Source organism: Cryptomeria japonica, chromosome 3 (assembly GCF_030272615.1).
Source record: "Cryptomeria japonica chromosome 3, Sugi_1.0, whole genome shotgun sequence".
Taxonomy (NCBI): domain Eukaryota; kingdom Viridiplantae; phylum Streptophyta; class Pinopsida; order Cupressales; family Cupressaceae; genus Cryptomeria; species Cryptomeria japonica.
The window spans coordinates 171,054,887-171,073,566 of NC_081407.1; the positions used below are offsets into that span (position 1 = coordinate 171,054,887).

An 18,680-nucleotide genomic window follows, 5' to 3' on the forward strand; every position below is an offset into this window, starting at 1 on the left:
TGCTTCATTATTAAAAGGTATTAGTACTTCCTCACCTATGATCTGATTGAGTTTTGACTATCAATTGAATGATTCTATAATAGTTACATAAAACTGACTTTTCAGTTGAGTATTTGCTATCATGAAGTGTGAAGTATTATGGAAATTAATAATATACACTATATCCTCAATTGCTGACTTAGAATTATTCTAGTTGATAACTATCGTACTTTTGTGAGTTAATTGTAGACTCTATTAGGTCATACTAATGGTTGAATGCATGTACTCTCAAATTTGTGGAAACCCTAATGAGACAAAAAATGATCTTTACTTAACCCTTGTGAGTTTCTTTGTACATCCTTCATGATTGTGTGTACAAGTTTCAGGTTTCAGGTTATAACCCTAATGAGGCAGAAAATGATTTTTGTTATAACCTGTATGGTGATGTACAAGTTTCAGGTTGTGTGTTACAGGCTGGCTCTTTTAATTTGTGTCACATAAGTATTGTCTCAGCATTCTATGTATCATTGGTTCATTGTTAAAGGGATGCATCTAACTTATCATGAGTGTTGTAATCCTCACCCAAGGTCATTTTTATATAACCTCATATAGTAGATGATGTATGGCGAGGGCCAAGGACATACTGACATCAAAAATCCATAAGCTTGGATTGATGTGGCTTCAGAGGGAGCTTTAAAATAAGGCATAAGGATCTTCACACTCAATTAGAAGAAGTTTGAAGATGTGTCATGATCATAATTGCACCATGGATCCAATTCATAAAAGGTGAAGTTGGCATTTCTCATCCTAGTTTATGAATACCTATGATACTATGATGCTTGGCTATCAATCTGATATTGAGGATTAAGAGGGAGCCCTATGATCTTCAATAAAACTCTTGGTATGAAAGAATTGTCAATTACTTGATAAGCCTAGGGTTTTGTAAAGATTCTAACTTGTTACTTAAAGTATTTGAAATGCTAATTCTGATTTCTTATGTGGATGATCTAACTCTGACTGATAAAGATAGTCTCATGATTTAATATAAGAAAGAATTACCTCAGAATTGAGATGTAAGATCTAAACCTAAAATGCATTACTTCTAGGTTAGAAGTGTGACAAGGATCTAATGAAATTATTCTAAGTCAAGTTTTCTATTGTTAGAATTATGGATTGTAAACTTATATGGAAACTAACTTGAAGAAGTTGAGTATGTCTGCAGCCAACTATGATCTTGCAGATTCATCTGAATAGAGGCAGGTTGATTGGTGAGTGCTTCAGCTAATCAAAGCTAAGCATATTGTTGCAGCCAAGCATATTTTGATATATTTGCAAAACACAATTGATTATGGGCTAAAGCCGCTTAGGTTCAGATTGGTCAAGAAGTGTTACGGACAAGGAAAACACTTCAAGCATTCACCCGCTGCGATCTCTTGGACCTACAGGAACAGTCCTCAGTTGCATTGAGTATTGCTGAAGCTAAATACAGTGTTGCAAGTGTTGCATCAAGAGAAGCAGTGTGGTTTCTCAAAATTCTTGTTATGTTGTTTTGATTTATTATCAGGGTTGCATAGAGATATCTGACAATTCGGTGTTTTATGGCAGGACAATCTTGTGTTGCAGATGTTCTCACCAAGTCTCTTGAAGCTTGAGTACTTCAAAAGATAGACTTGGAGCTGTGGAGAACACCGCCTTGGTTGAGAGGGAGTCTCAACCTCAATGATACATTGTGTTGTATCAACCACCCTCTGCGGGCAATGTAAGGTGGTAGTGTAATCCTCTCAGAGAGAAGAGTAATTGTTACCATCCTTTGCGGGCAATGTAAGATGGTAGAAAAGATTCTCTCCACCCTCTGCGGGCAATGTAAGGTGGATCCATTCTATGCTTGTGTGCGAGCTGGAAGACTATGTTATGTAGTTCCATTCTATGCTTGTGTGCAAGATGGAAGACTACAATATTCTGATTATGTTTATTCCATTCCTTGCTTGTGTGCAAGATGGAGGATTATGTTTATTAGATTCCATTCTATGCTTGTGTGCAAGATGGAGGACTATGTTTTCATTTTATGCTTATGGAGGACAATGATTATGTAACTCCACTCTATGCTTGGGTGCAAGATGGAAGATTATGATGTTACATTCTTCTTTGGGAGAAGGTTGAGGTAAAGACAATGAATGATGGATATGCGTGATCGATGGCATGGAAAGACTCCATGATGTGCATGGATAACTGTGTATGTATTCATGACTTGCAAGTGTGCATGTTAAAGTTTTAAATTCACCCTCCACAGGCAGTACAAGATGGATACTATGGGCTACTATTTGTGGCTACTTGTTGTGGTCCTCTCTCAAGAGTATTTGAAGTTGACAGCTAAGTTCAGATTACAATTTAAACATTGTATGTATTACTTAGGGCTGGGCCCTAATCTTGTAACCTAGTTGTAAGATTATCTTTCTCCCTAGTTAAGAGGGAGTGTTGATTGTAACTAGGTAGAATGCGGATTCCAATTGCCTTAAGGCAACATTGGAATCCGCCAAGGGTTGGGCCCTTCTCTCCCTTCTCACACGCCACTCTTAGGGCTGGGCCCTTCTCCTCCCTCACAACACTTCCTAAAACCCCACGCTACATTCAAAATAACGTGCTCCCATGAATAGGGCCGACCCTATCTAATAAAGCATTTCGGCAAAAGAGATATAAATAAATAAAAGGTTATTAATTTATTATAGGCCAACATAAATGGATTTTGCATCACATATAAATAAAGACATCTTCACCTCATTCAACACACAATCAATATATATCCTAATGATGCGAAATATACATCTGCCTAATGATGCGAAACATACATCTACCTAATGCGAAGGCTGAAGAAGGAACTTATACAAATCACACCTACCATTGAAGGAGCCAATATCAAGTACATGCTGTCATAAAAGAGTGCAAACTATTCCAGAATTAAGGCGCTAGGGTTACTAATCAGTTTCAAGCATAAGTGCAGATCTAAGATGCACTAAAAGTGCAGATCCAGTGTATAAACCTGATTGCTGATTGGTGCGTTAAAGGGGCAGATCTCATGCTTGTGAAAGTGCAGATTTGTTGAAGATTTCATCAGCCCTAAGAGTGAACATCTCAAACCTCTACAAGTACTTGAGATAAGTATTGTAATCAGAATATTGAATCTAATCCATAATCAGATCTGAGGATCTTTTCTGGCTGGGTTTTTTCCTCCTAGGAGGCTTTCCCATAGTAATTGTGTTTTGTTCTTATTTGTTCATTTCTATGTTATGCCCAAATCTAGAAATCTCTAAATTCTACAACAAACAACTAATTAGAAACTAAATTCTGATTTCTGAGTTTTACATTAATCCAGTGTTCCACGGGCGTGGGGGATGCGTTTCCGGGACGGGGGGACCTGTTGTGACGTTTTCACACATCGCCCCATTGCAAATGGGGACCCTTGCTTTTTTTTTGCTTTTTAGGGTTTGTCTTTTTAGGTTTTTTAGGGTTTTGTTAGTTAGCCTTTGCATTTTGAGTGTCGCCCAGGGGATCACATGGATAAGCAAGTCCGGCTTGAGTGAGGTCCTGATCCTGAAATTTGGCTAAGTCTGGAATGTCCTGATCCTGAAATTTGACTAAGTCTGGAAACTGAAAAACCTCAAAAAACTAGATTTTGCAATATAACTCCTGGAGGTCTGAAACCACTCTCAAACATCCTGAAAGTATATATGGAATATAACTTTAAAGTATATTCCATAAAAGTTATCTTGATAGAGAGTTCGAAAAGTCAAATTTCGCTCCTGTCCTTCACTGAGGATCCAAAGCGAATTTTGCTCCTGTCCTTCTCAGGAGGACCAAGGCGAAGCGCTCCTGTCCCTCACCAAGGGACCAGGGCGATAATACTTATTTGAGCCATTCTTGACCTTGTTTGGACGAATTGAGACATCAAAGGCATAGTGAAGGGTAAAATGAGCATGATAGAGCATCCAGACTTGATCAAAAGCAATGAAATGATGAAGTTTTTGCCCAGAAGGTCAAATTCGCTCCTGTCCCTCACTGAAGGACCAGAGCGATTTTCTTTATATGCACAATTTTAGACCTTTTTTTGGACATTAACTTTTATTCATAGCATGAAGCAGGATGATATCTTCCCTAGCAAAGACATTCCATGGTGAAAAGTGAAGCATTTGGGCCTGGAGGACAAAAATCACTCCTGTCCCTCACTGAAGGACCGGAGCTTCAAATCCAAAATTGCCTTGTCCTTGAAAGATTTGAACGATTTCGCGAATTGAGAAGATCAAAGGAGATACATTTTATCAGTTGAATATAACTTGAATAACTTGAAAGCGCAATCATGAGGAAAATTGACCCTAGAAGCAAAATCGCTCCTGTCCCTCTGCCAGGGACCAGGGCGAATTTAAATGATAACTCCCGTCCCTCTCTCAAGGACCAGAGCAATTTTCTTTATAAGACAGGTTTTGGGCGAAGATCAAGTAAGTGTTAAGTTTGAGGCAAGCAAAGGAGGTGTAACGAGTCCGTTGAAGATAATTTGAAGATTGTAAAAACGCCAAGTGAAGCCCATATTGTCCTAGGCGCTCCTGTCCCTCTCCCAGGGACCAGAGCGATTTCTTCCTTAGACAAATCTCTCGCCAAGATGAAGCAAATTACATGACAAGGATGAGTGAAGGGGAGCATAGCGGATCCATTGAAGATGGTTTTAAAAGTTAGCAAAGCATGATTGAGCCTACAAGTGAAAGTTTGCTCCTGTCCCTCAGCCAGGGACCAGGGCGAACTCAAGGTTATTTAATATTCCCTCCAAGCTTAAATCACTCCAAGCTAAGACACAAAGGGGCAATGATGTTTGGAACGCCTCGGAGAGAAAGTAAAGTATCAAAGACCGCAAAGGTGATGGAAATGCCCAAGTTCGCTCCTGTCCCTCTCCCAGGGACCAGAGCGAAATGTTCAAGTGTGTCCAAATTTAAGTTGCCACTCACATTTCAAGTGTTCAAAAGGGAGTAAGGAACATCATTTTACACCGTGAAGACAGTTGCAAGTTGATATAAACAAGGATGAGCACAAGGAACAAAGGTTCGCTCCTGTCCCTCACCAAGGGACCAGGGCGATATTCACTCAAATATCAAATTTGCATTGTAAAGGACGAGTAAAGTATGCATGGAATGAATGGATAACATTATTACTTGCCTTGCGATATAAATTGGTGATTAAAGAGACAAAGACCCAAGGAAAAAGGCAAGTTCGCTCCTGTCCCTCACCAAGGGACCAAGGCGAAAGTACTTTAAAGCATACTCCTTCCACAAAAGGGACGAATTAAGCTCAAGATTCTCAATTAAAATGCTATTTTGGACGTCTAAGACAAGACTCTGAACGTGAAAAACAAGAAAACAAGGCCAAAATGAAGGAGCGCTCTTGTCCCTCTCCCAGGGACCAGAGCGATGTGGTTAGTATCCCTTGTTCTTCCCATGCTTAGGCGCCAATATTTTCGAATTACATTAAAATGCCAAATTCGATAAAAATGTGAAAGATTTAATTAAATTGGTATTTAAAAATAGCGCATGGACATTCAATAATTAATTTAAAGCCTTTAAAAAATCGAAGTTTTTAATTACAAAGGCATTTAATTAATTATTATTAAATTAAAATTTTAAAAAAGGGAGCGCTTGGGGTATTATTTTGCAAGGTCGGCCCCCTCTTTTATTAAATTTTATTTGTTTTTTGGGCCTATTTTCCAAGTCGGCCTAGGGGCAATTATCAAGATGAGCGCCTATATAGGAGGGGTGTGTTGAGCATGTTAATCCATCTTTCAATCATTTGTCCAAGTGCGATTTTGAAGGAGCAATGAAGGAGTGCGAGTTGAAGGCTAGAGGTGGAGCGAATTTTCCTCAAGACGTTGAAGGCTAGAAGTGGTGAAGTTGATAGAAGAAGCACATTTTGAAGACTTCAATCCACATTTTGCCTAGCAAACTTGCTTAATTTTGCATCTTTTCTTAGAGTTAATTCCCAAGTGGAGGTATGGCGAGATTCTCCTAGTCTCAATTTTCAATTTTCAATTTTCAATCTCAAGTGGCTTAGTTAAATTTAGGAAATGATAATTCAAAGATTTATCATAAGGTTTCCTAATTAAAATCTTGAATCTTCCTTTTAAAGTTTAATTTATTTTTTTTTAGATTTCAAGATATATTGCTAATTTTGAAATATTGTGTAGGTACCAAGATGGCGACTCCCAAGCTCGAAAGATCCACAAGTCGGAAGACTCTCCTCAAGGAAAATCAAGCCAGATCAAGGACGATCAAGCAAGGACAAGGGCGACCTCCTCCAGCCTAGCATCGACAAGGACGACCTTCTTCGATCTAGCATCATCAAGATAAGGGCGACCTCTTCCAATCCAGTATTCCAAGGCGAGGTACATCAATCATCCTGCACATCAAGGACACAAGGAGTTAGAACAAGGGTTCGTTGAAGAAGCAAATAGTTCCAGATGAATTAATTAAAGCTAGTTTCTCAACAACATCAAGTTGAATATTTACCAAGTTACAAGTGTCGGACGAGGTGGCATCCTAGTCATCACTTCTCCAGTCAGTGTGGTCCACCTCAGCACGTCCAGATTCAATGTACCTAACTCATGGAAGGTGGCACAAACTCCGATGTACCTACCCCGACTATCCATTGGTGGAATTTTCTAGAGAGGACATGTGTCCAAGCAATACAATTATTTCATTGGTCGAGCATTAAATGTTATGTAATGGTTGTAACAAACCCTAATTAGGGTTTTCATTGTAAAATCTTGGCCATTGATCTCGAATTGATCTAAGCCATCGAATTGTATTGAGGGCACTATATAAGCCCTGGCATTTCATTTTGTAAAAGCAGTTAGAGAGCTAGTTAGAAAATAGTTGGAAGCAGTTAGTAGATAGAGAGTAGTTAGAAGTTGATAGAATAGCAATTAGAGTAGAATAGGAGGACAAGGCAAGAAATTGTTGCCATTGATTGTAAACAAACTCCATTTTCATTGAAGTAATGGTGAAGTGTGTCGTTTCTTGCAATATGCATGGTTTCTTGTTGAGTCTTCAATCCTAGATGGTAGATGATTAGATGAGTGGAAGAAATATGCTTGATTGATGGTGAAATTTGCATATCCATACTACTAGCAGTTTGTTGATTGCAGACTTGCCTTGTGTAGTCAACTGGAATCGTTCAACTTAAGCTTAACTTCAATTGTCGCTTCTTCATTGATATGCATCAACCTGATGGTGTCTATGCCTGCAGTGATGATTTGAACATCATAAAGCTTCCCTTCGAAGATCGCACTAGCCTTGTGGAGATGGTCCTGCGATGTCAAAACAAGACCTAGTTAGAGTTTCATCAAAGATCAATCATTGCTCCTACATTCTTAGTATTAGGATTAGATCCTCTCTTCGCCCTCATCTTTTTTCCATTTTTTCAAATCTAAGGCAGTAAGAGCCTGTGTTCCAGCAAAGCAGATCAGAAGTTCAATCATCAAATGTAAGTCCCCTTGTGATTCCAGCAAATCACATCATACCACAGAGAGCTTATCCACACGTAGAGATCCTACATACAAGAACCTTGAAGTTTCTCCGATTGATCCTTTTCGCGATATCTTCAGCATTCGGAAACTTTATTCAAGAGAGGATAAGGTACCCTTGGGTATTTTATTCTGTGTTAGGCTGTGTACAAAATACACGTCAACAGGACCAAGGGCCTAAGTTTGGGGATGGCGGCGGGGGGGTGGCAGGGTGGTGGTGCTGATATAGTTATACATATACATATAGTACTTGAAATACTAGTTTTGAAAAGATGTATGACAATATTACAGTATAAGAATTACATTTCAAATGAGACTATAGGAAATTTGAAATACTAAATCTAAATATCAAGATTTCTAAGTTGTGTTGTTATATGGAGCCTAATCAGACTCGGAGGTTAGATTTTCCCTACTTCTATCGGCGCGGTTTCCCCCTATATTTTTCAACGGGGGTTTGGGGGCAGCGCCCCCAAGTTGGGGTCAAGGGGCAACGCCCCTTGCACGTTCCCTGTCGTAATATAGGGCGGGGTCGAGGGGCAACGCCCCTTGCGCATTCCCTGTCGTGATATAGGGCGGGGTCGAGGGGCAGCACCCCACGAGGCCAAAAATACTTTTATTATTTTCTAAAGGCGTTGAGTGTTATTTTTCTATTGGCCCACACCCAATTAAAGTTACCCCTTAACCCTCAAAAAACTTAAAAAGTCACTTTTTTTTTAATTTTAATTTTAAACATTGCATATACGTGGGGGTGACAGAAGACGTCTGGGCATCTCCCCTTCCCTCGAGAGACATCTGCACGTCTCTCGAAGGATGGGGCGACGCCCAAACATCTCCCAAGGAGACGTGGAGACGTCTCCATGTCTCTCTGGGAGACGCCCAGACATCTCCCAAGGAGACGTCTCCACGTCTCCCTAGGAGACGCGGAGAAGCAGAGACGTCTTGGCGGCGCTTGGGTGGCAGTGGCGGGACGGCAGGGGACGGCGCGTCCCCATCCCCCCATCCCTGAGACGTTTCTTACGGGGAGACGTGGCCAAAAAGGGGGGGGCGTGTCCCCGTGGAACACTACATTAATCTGAAAGTATAAAAATTAACAGTTTTAAGTTTGGATAAAGTATATCAAAATTATTTGGTGCTAGAAGATAAATCCGACTCAGCGCCATAGACAAGGTGAATGAGACAAAAGCACAAAAAGCTAAATCATAGGGGAAAATCCAAATTTCAAAAAAGACAAAAAGAAATCAATTGTTATTGCCAGAATAATGAGATTTGCTAGGCGCTGGGAAGTAAAGAGAAGTCATGGAAATTAAATCAAAATTTAATCCCGAGTCTGCCAAACATTATTGAGTTGTTGGGTGCTGCTTGGGAGCTTATAACCCATTTATACTATTTTTGAATCTAACGCAAAGGAAAAGGATGTGTGCGATCACGATAATAACCGCTGAAGACTTATTGAGGAAATTGTGGGAGTAAACTAAGCATGGATTCCAAAACCTTCATATTGGGTAAATTTTCTCCTTGGACAGAATCGACCCCCTGAAGTGGTGCGATATAGGGGAAAACATTAATTGTTAAAAGTATTATTTTAAAAACTATTGAAAGGTCAGCGACCTTTTCATGATTTTGCACTAAAATCTATGGGAATGAAGGTCGAAGGAGATTGAAGTCTTTTAGCCACTTACTTCTTGTGACAAACATTTGCTTCTTGTATGCTATATGTGGGAGTGCGTTCAGCTGTTGTGGTGATCGCCTCTTTCATTTGCTCAGCCATCCTGTTTCCTTCATATAGATGTGGATTTCCTTGGAGTCTTTCATTGGATGTGGATTCCCTGCTACTCATGAGGAGCTTCAATGGCATTGGAAATTGCAAAAAGGAGTGGTTTTGATTGAACCAACAATTGATGAGTCACTTCTTGCGGCTGTTGGAATCTATTGCTGAGCTTAAAGCTTTGCCACAAGGGAGTTACTTCAGTACTGCAAATTAAATCAGAGGTCTCTTCCTACTATCATCTTTCCGGTTCTTTTCTATGCATGGTCATCCTGATATTCCAATTGCGGCTAGCTGTTGGACAAATATGTATTGTATTTTCAGTGGATTGTGCTCTATTCCGAGTATTATATGCAGGAAATATACATCAGAAAATTGGATTGTCTGCTGGCACAAACAACAATCACTTAAGGCATTAACTCGACCTGAAGGTCAGAAATATCTCAATTGGATTTTGTAATTTCTGATTATGGATGAACAGTCTGAGTTGTATTGCCGATTTTGTTGTCAATTGCAGTATTGTTTTGTATCTTAGAAATGTTAATTGGGTTTCTAAAGAATAATCCTCTATTTAAGCAAAATACTAAACTCAGACCACAGTAAACCATTTGCAATCAGAAAATTATAAACTTCTTACCTGTCAATGGGAAGTTTGCAAACTGTTTGTCAAAATTTCTGTTCATTTAAACTTGGAGAAGAATTCAGAAACTTGTCACCCTCAGACACGTCAACTGTTTGATATAATGCCTGTTAGCTATACTAGAAAGAAGGTGCAAAAAAAGGGGTAAAATTGGGGGTAGGTTACTACAAAAACCCTATATTTAAGGTTCTTTTGAATTTTTCTAAGACACAATAATGAAAAAAATAGTTAAAGATGGTGCACACTCTTCAAATATTAAAACAAAACCTCCTTGAATGGCTTTTCTGTCAAAGCAATTGGAATGTTTGCCCTTATCTGCTAGTCTTATTTCATGCCTCTCTTATTACTGTTCTGGTCATCAAACTATAGAAGAAAATTAGACTTCACTATAAACAAGAGTTATACAAATAAGATTTGTGAATTAAAAACCAAGTTGTCTAGTCCCATGACTCCTTATGAATCATTGTGACAAAATGGATAATTGGTCAACAAATCTCTTCAGATGATCCAGTACAACTCAGATTGAATGTGTACCCCTTGGTTCATTGAAATATTATATATTAAGATACCTCCAACAAAACCCTGCACTTTTTGGACCAAATGAGTACAATTATCAAACTTGTACATATTCTTCATCCATGTTGAGATAGGAGCCACAAATGAATCCCCAAACCCAATCAACTTCACCTTTCTAATTAGGACAACATTTATGGCATGATCTCCAAAATCATTATGTATGCAATGCAGCTATTTTTCATGATTCAACAGAACCCTTTCCACTATTACTGACAAGATCTAAAAATTATGTTAATAAAGCACCTTTGTTCTGTAGGTCTGTGAATTTGATCTGTATGGTTCTTAATATAAATTTCATACTTTTTTGTTGGTCATGTGAACCTTCTAGCATAGCTCCACACCATTTGATGCATGGTGCATCTACCTTTCATGTTCAACCAGGTTTTAACCTTCATTTTATACTGTGTATAATTTGAAGCAAACCTTACATTTGAATTGTCTTTGCATTAAAGGAACTTTTGAATAAGCCTACCTGATATCTTTTACAATCCCTCTCCATAATGTTGGTGTGCACAAACAAACTTAGGGAAATGTTGATGGTACTAAACTTGGTGATATAGCTGGAAACATTTTGTGCCTAATAAATAAAATTCTCAAATTTAGGCTACAAAATCTGGTTTTGAATTATAAAATCTGCTCACAAAGGGATACCTACCAGTAAATGACAATAAAAATACCCCAACCCCTGCATCCCAAAGTACCCACAATTGTTTCCCAAGCCTTGTGAACTAAGGTGAAGGATTGCTGGGTCACAATGGAGAGGCAGATAAAAAGCAGAATCCAGGAGGAAGTTGCAAGTATTACAAACATGATTAATTTAGCAAATATCAGACCTCAAGAACTCTAGCTTTAGAATTGCATGGAATCCTAAACCTAATAGGATTCACTAGAATTTGATGGGAAACTTAAATATCCTATAGTTGAAGGGTAGTTTACAAACTCAACAAGTACACAGTGAGTCACAGTCAAGGTTTACCTTTTAAAATAAAAAATTACAATTTCATAATTAAATATTGGCTGTTACATTCAGTTTCATTAATAAATCAAAAATAGAATCAGGGTTTTGCCATTACACTAATCAGGGACATTACAATCAGAATTGTGGCCTCTGGCTCTTCTTCTTTGCAAGGGTTTGAGGAGCTTCCTCTTCCTCTGTTTTTGTAGTTATTACCTCACTTACTCACCAATTTGCCTTTTCAGGTCAATTTCTCCTCTGCCCTTGAGACATATTTGTTGATTTTAAGCAATCAGATATTAATTTAACCAATTAGATTATAATCAGACTGTGAATAAACAGTAACAGCAATAAACACAAGACACAAGACACCGATACCCTGGGAAAACCTCCCTCTTGGAGGTGAAAAACCCAGCCTTTAAATGTGATATGTATTATCTCAAATATAGACAGTTTACAAGGCAATGACTTATCTCAGATTGTTGTTCAAGATATCAGTGATGAATGCAGCCCTTTATTAACAGCAGATGATAAGGAGGAGGAGCAGATGTCCAGATCAGATTCGCTCAAGAGACCTTATGAAGAACCTTGACAACTTCGCCACATTCAACCTTGAAGAGTTTTGCACAATCGCCTTATACAAGTTCGCATGAGAAGGAATCGCTGCTAGGAGAGCAGATAGCATTTGATAAAATGATTGTGTGTAAATGACCTCATCTTCAAGTGGTTTATATATCACCCTTTTGGCGCTAATCATCCTCAAGTCGGCTTGCATGATAATTAATTAATGTTGTATTGTCATTATACATTTCCCACGTTAGATATTTGGGTCCAGCCCAATAGTCATTGAATTGCCTTTCCACGTTACATTTGGGCCAAGCCCAATAACATAATTAATTGCTTCCCACGTTACATTTGGGTCCAGCCCAATAACAAATTAATTGAGATAATACATATGAATTTTAATTGTCATTTGACAACATTAAAATTCGATAATCAGGTATCTGAACTAGCTAACATTTTCAACAATATTCATAAGCTTGGTCCACCATAGGTACTTCCACCAATACAAGCTCATCCTGAAGTTAAATCCTTAGACCATCCATGTAGTAAGCTGCTGCATGCCCTTCACTCTCTTGTATATCCATCCAAAGTTGAAGCCTCGTAAATCATTCATGATAAGCCTGTACTGACTTATCCCTTTGTTTTAAATTCTGAAATTCTTTTAAAAAAAATTACTGGTAATCATAAGGCAAGAATCAAACTCTCAGATGTTTCAGCATCTTAGGCCAGAATCTAAATTTTTTCTTTTCCTTGTCTTCTTCTCAAATTCTACACGTTCTCCCCCCATAGGGCTGCATGCAACTTCAACTTAGCTGCAGCAATTTTCACTCTTTTTGGATTATCTTCGTCCATGTCTTCCATCTTGAAGTATTTTTTTCTAACTCGTGGACCCAGTCGAAGAATACATCAGGGTTGAGCACTTAAAATTAGAAATATCAACCTTTACCTAGTTTGTAAGCTTGGTCCACCATAGGCATTTCCACCAATACGAGCTCATCCTGAAGTTAAATCCTTAGACCATCCATGTAGTAAGCTACTGCATGCCCTTCACTCTCTTGTATATCCATCCAAATTTGAAGCCTCATAAATCATTCATGATAAGCCTGTACTGACTGATCCCTTTGTTTTAAATTCTGAAATTCTTTAAAAAAAATTACTAGTAATCATAAGGCAAGAATCAAGCTCTCAGATGTTTCAGCATCTTAGGCCAGAATCTAAATTTTTTCTTTTCTTTGTCTTCTTCTCAAACTCTACACATTCTCCCCCCATAGGGCTGCATGCGACTTCAACTTAGCTGCAGCAATTTTCACTCTTTTTGGATTATCTTCGTCCATGTCTTCCATCTTGAAGCATTTTTTTCTAACTCGTGGACCCAATCTAAGAATACATCAGGGTTGAGCACTTAAAATTAGAAATATCAACCTTTACCTAGTTCATAAGCTTGGTCCACCATAGGTACTTCCACCAATACGATCTCATCCTGAAGTTAAATCCTTAGACCATCCATGTAGTAAGCTGCTGCATGCCCTTCACTCTCTCGTATATCCATCCAGATTTGAAGCCTCATAAATCATTCATGATAAGCCTGTACTGACTGATCCCTTTGTTTTAAATTCTGAAATTCTTTAAAAAAGATTAATGGTAATCATAAGGCAAGAATCAAGCTCTCAGATGTTTCAGCATCTTAGGCCAGAATCTAATTTTTTTCTTTTCCTTGTCTTCTTCTCAAACTCTACACGTTCTCCCCCCATAGGTCTGCATGCGACTTCAACTTAGCTGCAGCAATTTTTACTCTTTTTGGATTATCTTTGTCCATGTCTTCCATCTTGAAGTATTTTTTTCTAACTCGTGGACCCAGTCTAAGAATACATCAGGGTTGAGCACTTAAAATTAAAAAATATCAACCTTTACCTCGGAAACTTGGCTTGTTAAGGCTTCAATAAGCCTCTCCATAGGATCTAAAATGTGTTAAACACATAAAAGATCACACATTCAACCTCTGAACCCACTATAAACTCAACTCACACAAATTTACACCAGTAACCACGGGAAGTTGTTTAGTAAAACCTCAAAAATGTTAACCCCAACAGTCAATGCCATGACAATAATTGAATTCTTAAAGTTTCCAAACAGTGGCTATTAGTTAACATTTAATTTGCATAATGAGTTACAATTTGGAGTTAATAACAACAACAGCCTTCCATATTAGTTTTACAGAGTCAACATGTACTTTACCAATGTACTCAGTTTAGGACCAACTTCAATGTATCGCTCTTGATGGCACATTCTGCTGGCCTTTATTTTATTCCACATATTATTATTTTCACAGTTCTGCTCAAACCGTAAGGTTAACTAGTACTCACATGTATGGTATGAAAGGTATAACATGTAGAGAATCAAAGGATTGGTTAAAGTATTTCCTATAAACATATACATACATACAAGAGATGCAATATACATGATACAGTATGTCAGAATATTAGAGATAACAGGGCTACCACACTACAACGTCAAATTTGAAACATGTAGGGTCCAGAATAAAGAAACCTTATTGTCAAGGAAAACCCGTAGCTCAGCATTTCATCTTTAAGGAAGTTCTGTTTCTTATACAATCCTGTTCAGATGTTATGTTTTACTTCAAGTTGTTTACTTTTTAACTATACAGAATCAGAACTCTTTGTAAAGATGGTCTCATCCAGAATATATATAAACTAAGCCAGCCAAAATTCATTTGACATATTATTAAGACAATTTTAAAGATATTAAAATGTTATGAAGGAATTCACAACGTGCAGACTCGCTATATAGAGGTTTACCGTTTGAGGTGTTTCTCATACAGTGAGAGGGCTATTTAGCACAGATTTAAAAATCCTAAACAATTTAAATTTTGATTTTGCCGTGCACAGTGACTAGCACTATTAGATAACACTGCAAGGATCTTAAGATACAAAATTATATCTGAACATGTAAAATCATGCTCTCAATTGACTAAAATAAGCATAAAATCAACTAACCTGCCGACAGTGGATTAGATTTAGCAATCCTAGAAAATGAAGTCAATTCGGACTGTTGAAATCTGTGACTCTCAGCTGACTGCTTTTCATTGAAGTATTTCCGATACTGCCATGCAATCCTCAAGTTTTCTCCCTGTCACAGAAGAAGCTATCATTTCCACTTGAACAAGATTTCCAGGCACAGTCCTTGAAAACAAGCTTTCGACCACTAATAAGATAAAATCACAAACCACCTCTGTATATTTTGGAGATCTTTCTGACTCAAGTTTGCTCTCCTTTATTTGAGCAATATTCGGCAAGGTGCCAAAAAATGCTTGAGGTGATGCAAGAGGACTAGCATAGAGAAGTGGATGCTTATGGACCAATCCTTGAGCCATAAAGTAACGTAGCAATAAAAGATGGTGAGGAGCCTCAATGTCCTCCATGATCATAACAATTCCTCCAATCGGTATCCCGCCGCCTATCACCTTTGCAATGCTGTCAAGGTTTATTACTTTTAAGCAAGCAACATGCATTACTGTAGACAAAGGTTTAGTTCTAATAAAAAATAATGCATTTTTGTAGTGTAAGCTATCCAAGAAACAGCAGAGCGGCTGTAACACTTTCTAAAGATGAGTTATCCAAACATCAAAATGCCTGGAAGCGTGAAAAGTACAAACTCTTTGGACAACGAAACTGCACTGGTATATTAATAAACTTATTTCAACCATATGTAACTTCTTCTCTGTTTCCAGAGCATGTCTATGATAATAGGAAATATTCAAAGCCAAAATTACAAAGACGCAAAGCCAGACAAGTGAGATGCACAACTCAGGGCCAATAAGGTTCAATTGTCCAAAAGCACCAACCAAGGTGGGCCAGGTGCAAGTGAGATGGCAGATCCCTTAGTTTCTGGAGATGTCTTGGATTGCATACAGAATCTCGGAGATGTAACCTGATGATATAAAGCCTCTTGCGCCACAAGTAGATGCTAGACAAAACTAAGTGTAATCAGTGATTTAGTCAATGCAACCTTCACACACAACAAATTTCTAAAAAAATGAATGACGCATTTTGCAAAGTTGAAAACAATATTCAAGCTTCAAACGCTTTTAACCAGGAACAACGTAGAATCAAAAACTGCGTAGGAAAAACACGGGGAAAAATTGAAATAGAATAGAGCAGGATATTATCGAGGCCTGCAAATCCAGTAGACATGAGTGAAACTCCATTGGCGCTCAACTTGGTGCCAGCTGCATATGTCTGGCCTGCCGGTGCTGAATTTCGTACAAAGCTTCTGCTTTTGACGGCCATTTCTTAAAGTAATCGAATCTCATGCAGATAATCAACTACTCATAAAAACAAACCTGCAGAGCAGACAAAAAATTCCCTCAGAATTCCGGAAAACCCAAATATTCAAATGTTTCAGAAACCTCAAACCATATTCGTTGGACCAAGAAAGTTATTGAAAAACGAGGGGGAAACAAAAGAACAAAGCTTAATATTTTTAACCCTTTCTACCAAGACTAAATATTGATTAATCCATGATTTTTTCATCTCTAAATTATACAGGATAACCTCTTCCACATGAACGATAAAACTATTTTCAATGTTGTGAGCTACGCTGTTTGAATATCTTGCAATTCTTACCAATTGTGGATAAACATTAAAAATATTCGCGCTTAAAATGTAGTTGCAGACATTAGTACTTGAGCAGGAATTTAGAAAAAAATACATTGAATTTCTTGGTATAACGCCAATGGATTTTCGCGTCCCTTCTGTTGTTTGTGAGTGAATCTCTCCTGGTGTCGTTTTTTCAAGTTCATTTGATCTCCTTTCCCTGATTTGATTATTAAAGCGTTGTAAATCAGCAAATAAAATGGAAAACCCTCAGGAATGTTCAAGTAGAAAATGTAAATGGCGCCTAAGGTAGACCCCCAAATTAATATTTTTTTTTAAAAAAAAAATTGTTAACTTTTAAAATGTTGGAGACCTTTGGTGGTTAAAAAATATATTAGGCAAGTTGTTTGAAAATATTTATTTTTATAATTTTGTAAGAAAAATAATTATTCAAAACATTTAATATTTATACATCTTTATTATGTTGAGAGGCTACAATGACATATAAATATTCATCCATAAACAAAAAAATGATTTTGAATAAATTTGATGTGTAAATGACGGTTACAGTTTCTTTATAAGTATTATTTTATATCTCTAAATAAAATAGAATCATTGCCACTTGTCTTTAAGTATATGAAAAACGGTTACATCTTTAATGAGAGTGAAAGAATGCAGCATTATTAGCTCCATGTCCTTCTTGACAACTAATAAACATGCAAGACAATTATGTGACAATTATTTGATATCTCTGAGCATTATTTTACGTATATTTTTATGCTGATTATGCTGAGAGGCATCTACAATGACATACAAATATCCATAAACAAAAAATTGATTTTGAATAAATTTGACATGTAGATGACACGTAAATGCATGCATGTTTCAATTTCTCTATAAGTATTATTTTATTACTTTGAATAAAATAGAATCATTGTCACTTGTCTCTAAGTATATGAAAATGTTACATCTTTAATGAGAGTGAAAGAGTGTAGCAATATTCAGCGCCATGTCCTTCTTGACAACTAATAAACATGCAAGACAATTATATGATATCTCTCGACATTATTTTATGTATATTTTTTTTAGAATATAGGTATACTAGTTTTATACCGAGAGGCATCTACAACAACATCAAAATATATGTAAACAAAAATCCATTTTTGAAACAATTTGACATGCAAATGATAGGTAAATGAATAAAATATGCCATGTTTCAGCTTTTGTGGAGGTAATAGGTGTTATTTTATTAGTCCAATTAAAATAAAACCCTCGCCACTTGTCTCCAACTAGATTCACACAATTTTGCATGCAGGATTTTAATGGATTTGTATTCTTAGTGTTTAGTGTTTTAGAAGAACATTTATTTTACAGATGATTCTCTTCTATTATAAGATATCTCTCAGCATATTTTACATATATTTTTAAAATATAAGTATACTAGTATAGGGTTATTGGTTTCTAATGGTAATCATGTATTCAAGTTGGTATCAACTTGTTGGGCTCTCAAATGCACATTATCTCATACTTTAACATCTTCATAGATCAACTCCATTTATTATAGGTCCCTGCATAAAGAATAATTGGTGTAAGGCTCCCCTATCAAACATCAAACAAAATACAATTTATAATTTGCTCATGTCATTGTTCAAATCATACTGAAATGGCAACTACAAATTCACATGACTGAATCCTAGTTAAATTAATTCATATTTCAAGTTCAACCACTCAACAACCAAATTGAATCCATTTACTTTTAAATTTTGAATGAATCATAAGAGGGATAATAGGCAACCTCATTTTCACAACACAATAGACTATCAATTTTGTCCAAGTTTTCTACTAATATCCTTTGTGATATTCAAAGCATTAATTTTATCCAAGTTTTTTGCTAATATCCTCGGCAATATACAAGGCATCACCAAGCCTCCTCTACACATTCCTCAACTATCTAGACATATTTATGTTGGTAAAATGTAAATGCATTACCTTATCATATGTTATTTTCTAAATGATTATGTAGCATTATA

At 37.1% G+C, this 18,680-nt stretch overlaps 1 protein-coding gene across 4 annotated transcripts in view; it reads right to left on the reverse strand.

The window, feature by feature from the left end:
* The window catches only part of LOC131029208 (elongator complex protein 4), a 112,302-nt gene extending 95,366 nt beyond the window's left edge, over positions 1-16,936 (reverse strand). Inside the window, exons 1-4 of one of the 4 annotated variants that reach the window (XM_057959612.2) lie at positions 16,681-16,936; positions 16,220-16,397; positions 15,282-15,519; positions 15,052-15,184 (exon numbers count right to left, since the gene is read on the reverse strand). In XM_057959612.2, coding sequence (XP_057815595.1) covers positions 15,052-15,184; positions 15,282-15,519; positions 16,220-16,344 — 496 coding nt within the window. In that variant the 5' untranslated portion in view covers positions 16,345-16,397; positions 16,681-16,936. Of the gene's footprint in view, positions 1-15,051; positions 15,185-15,281; positions 15,529-15,899; positions 16,179-16,219; positions 16,398-16,680 lie in introns of those variants that run through there. The other 3 variants (XM_057959611.2, XM_057959613.2, XM_057959614.2) reach the window with 3 other exon arrangements.
* Between the last annotated feature and the right edge of the window lie 1,744 nt (positions 16,937-18,680).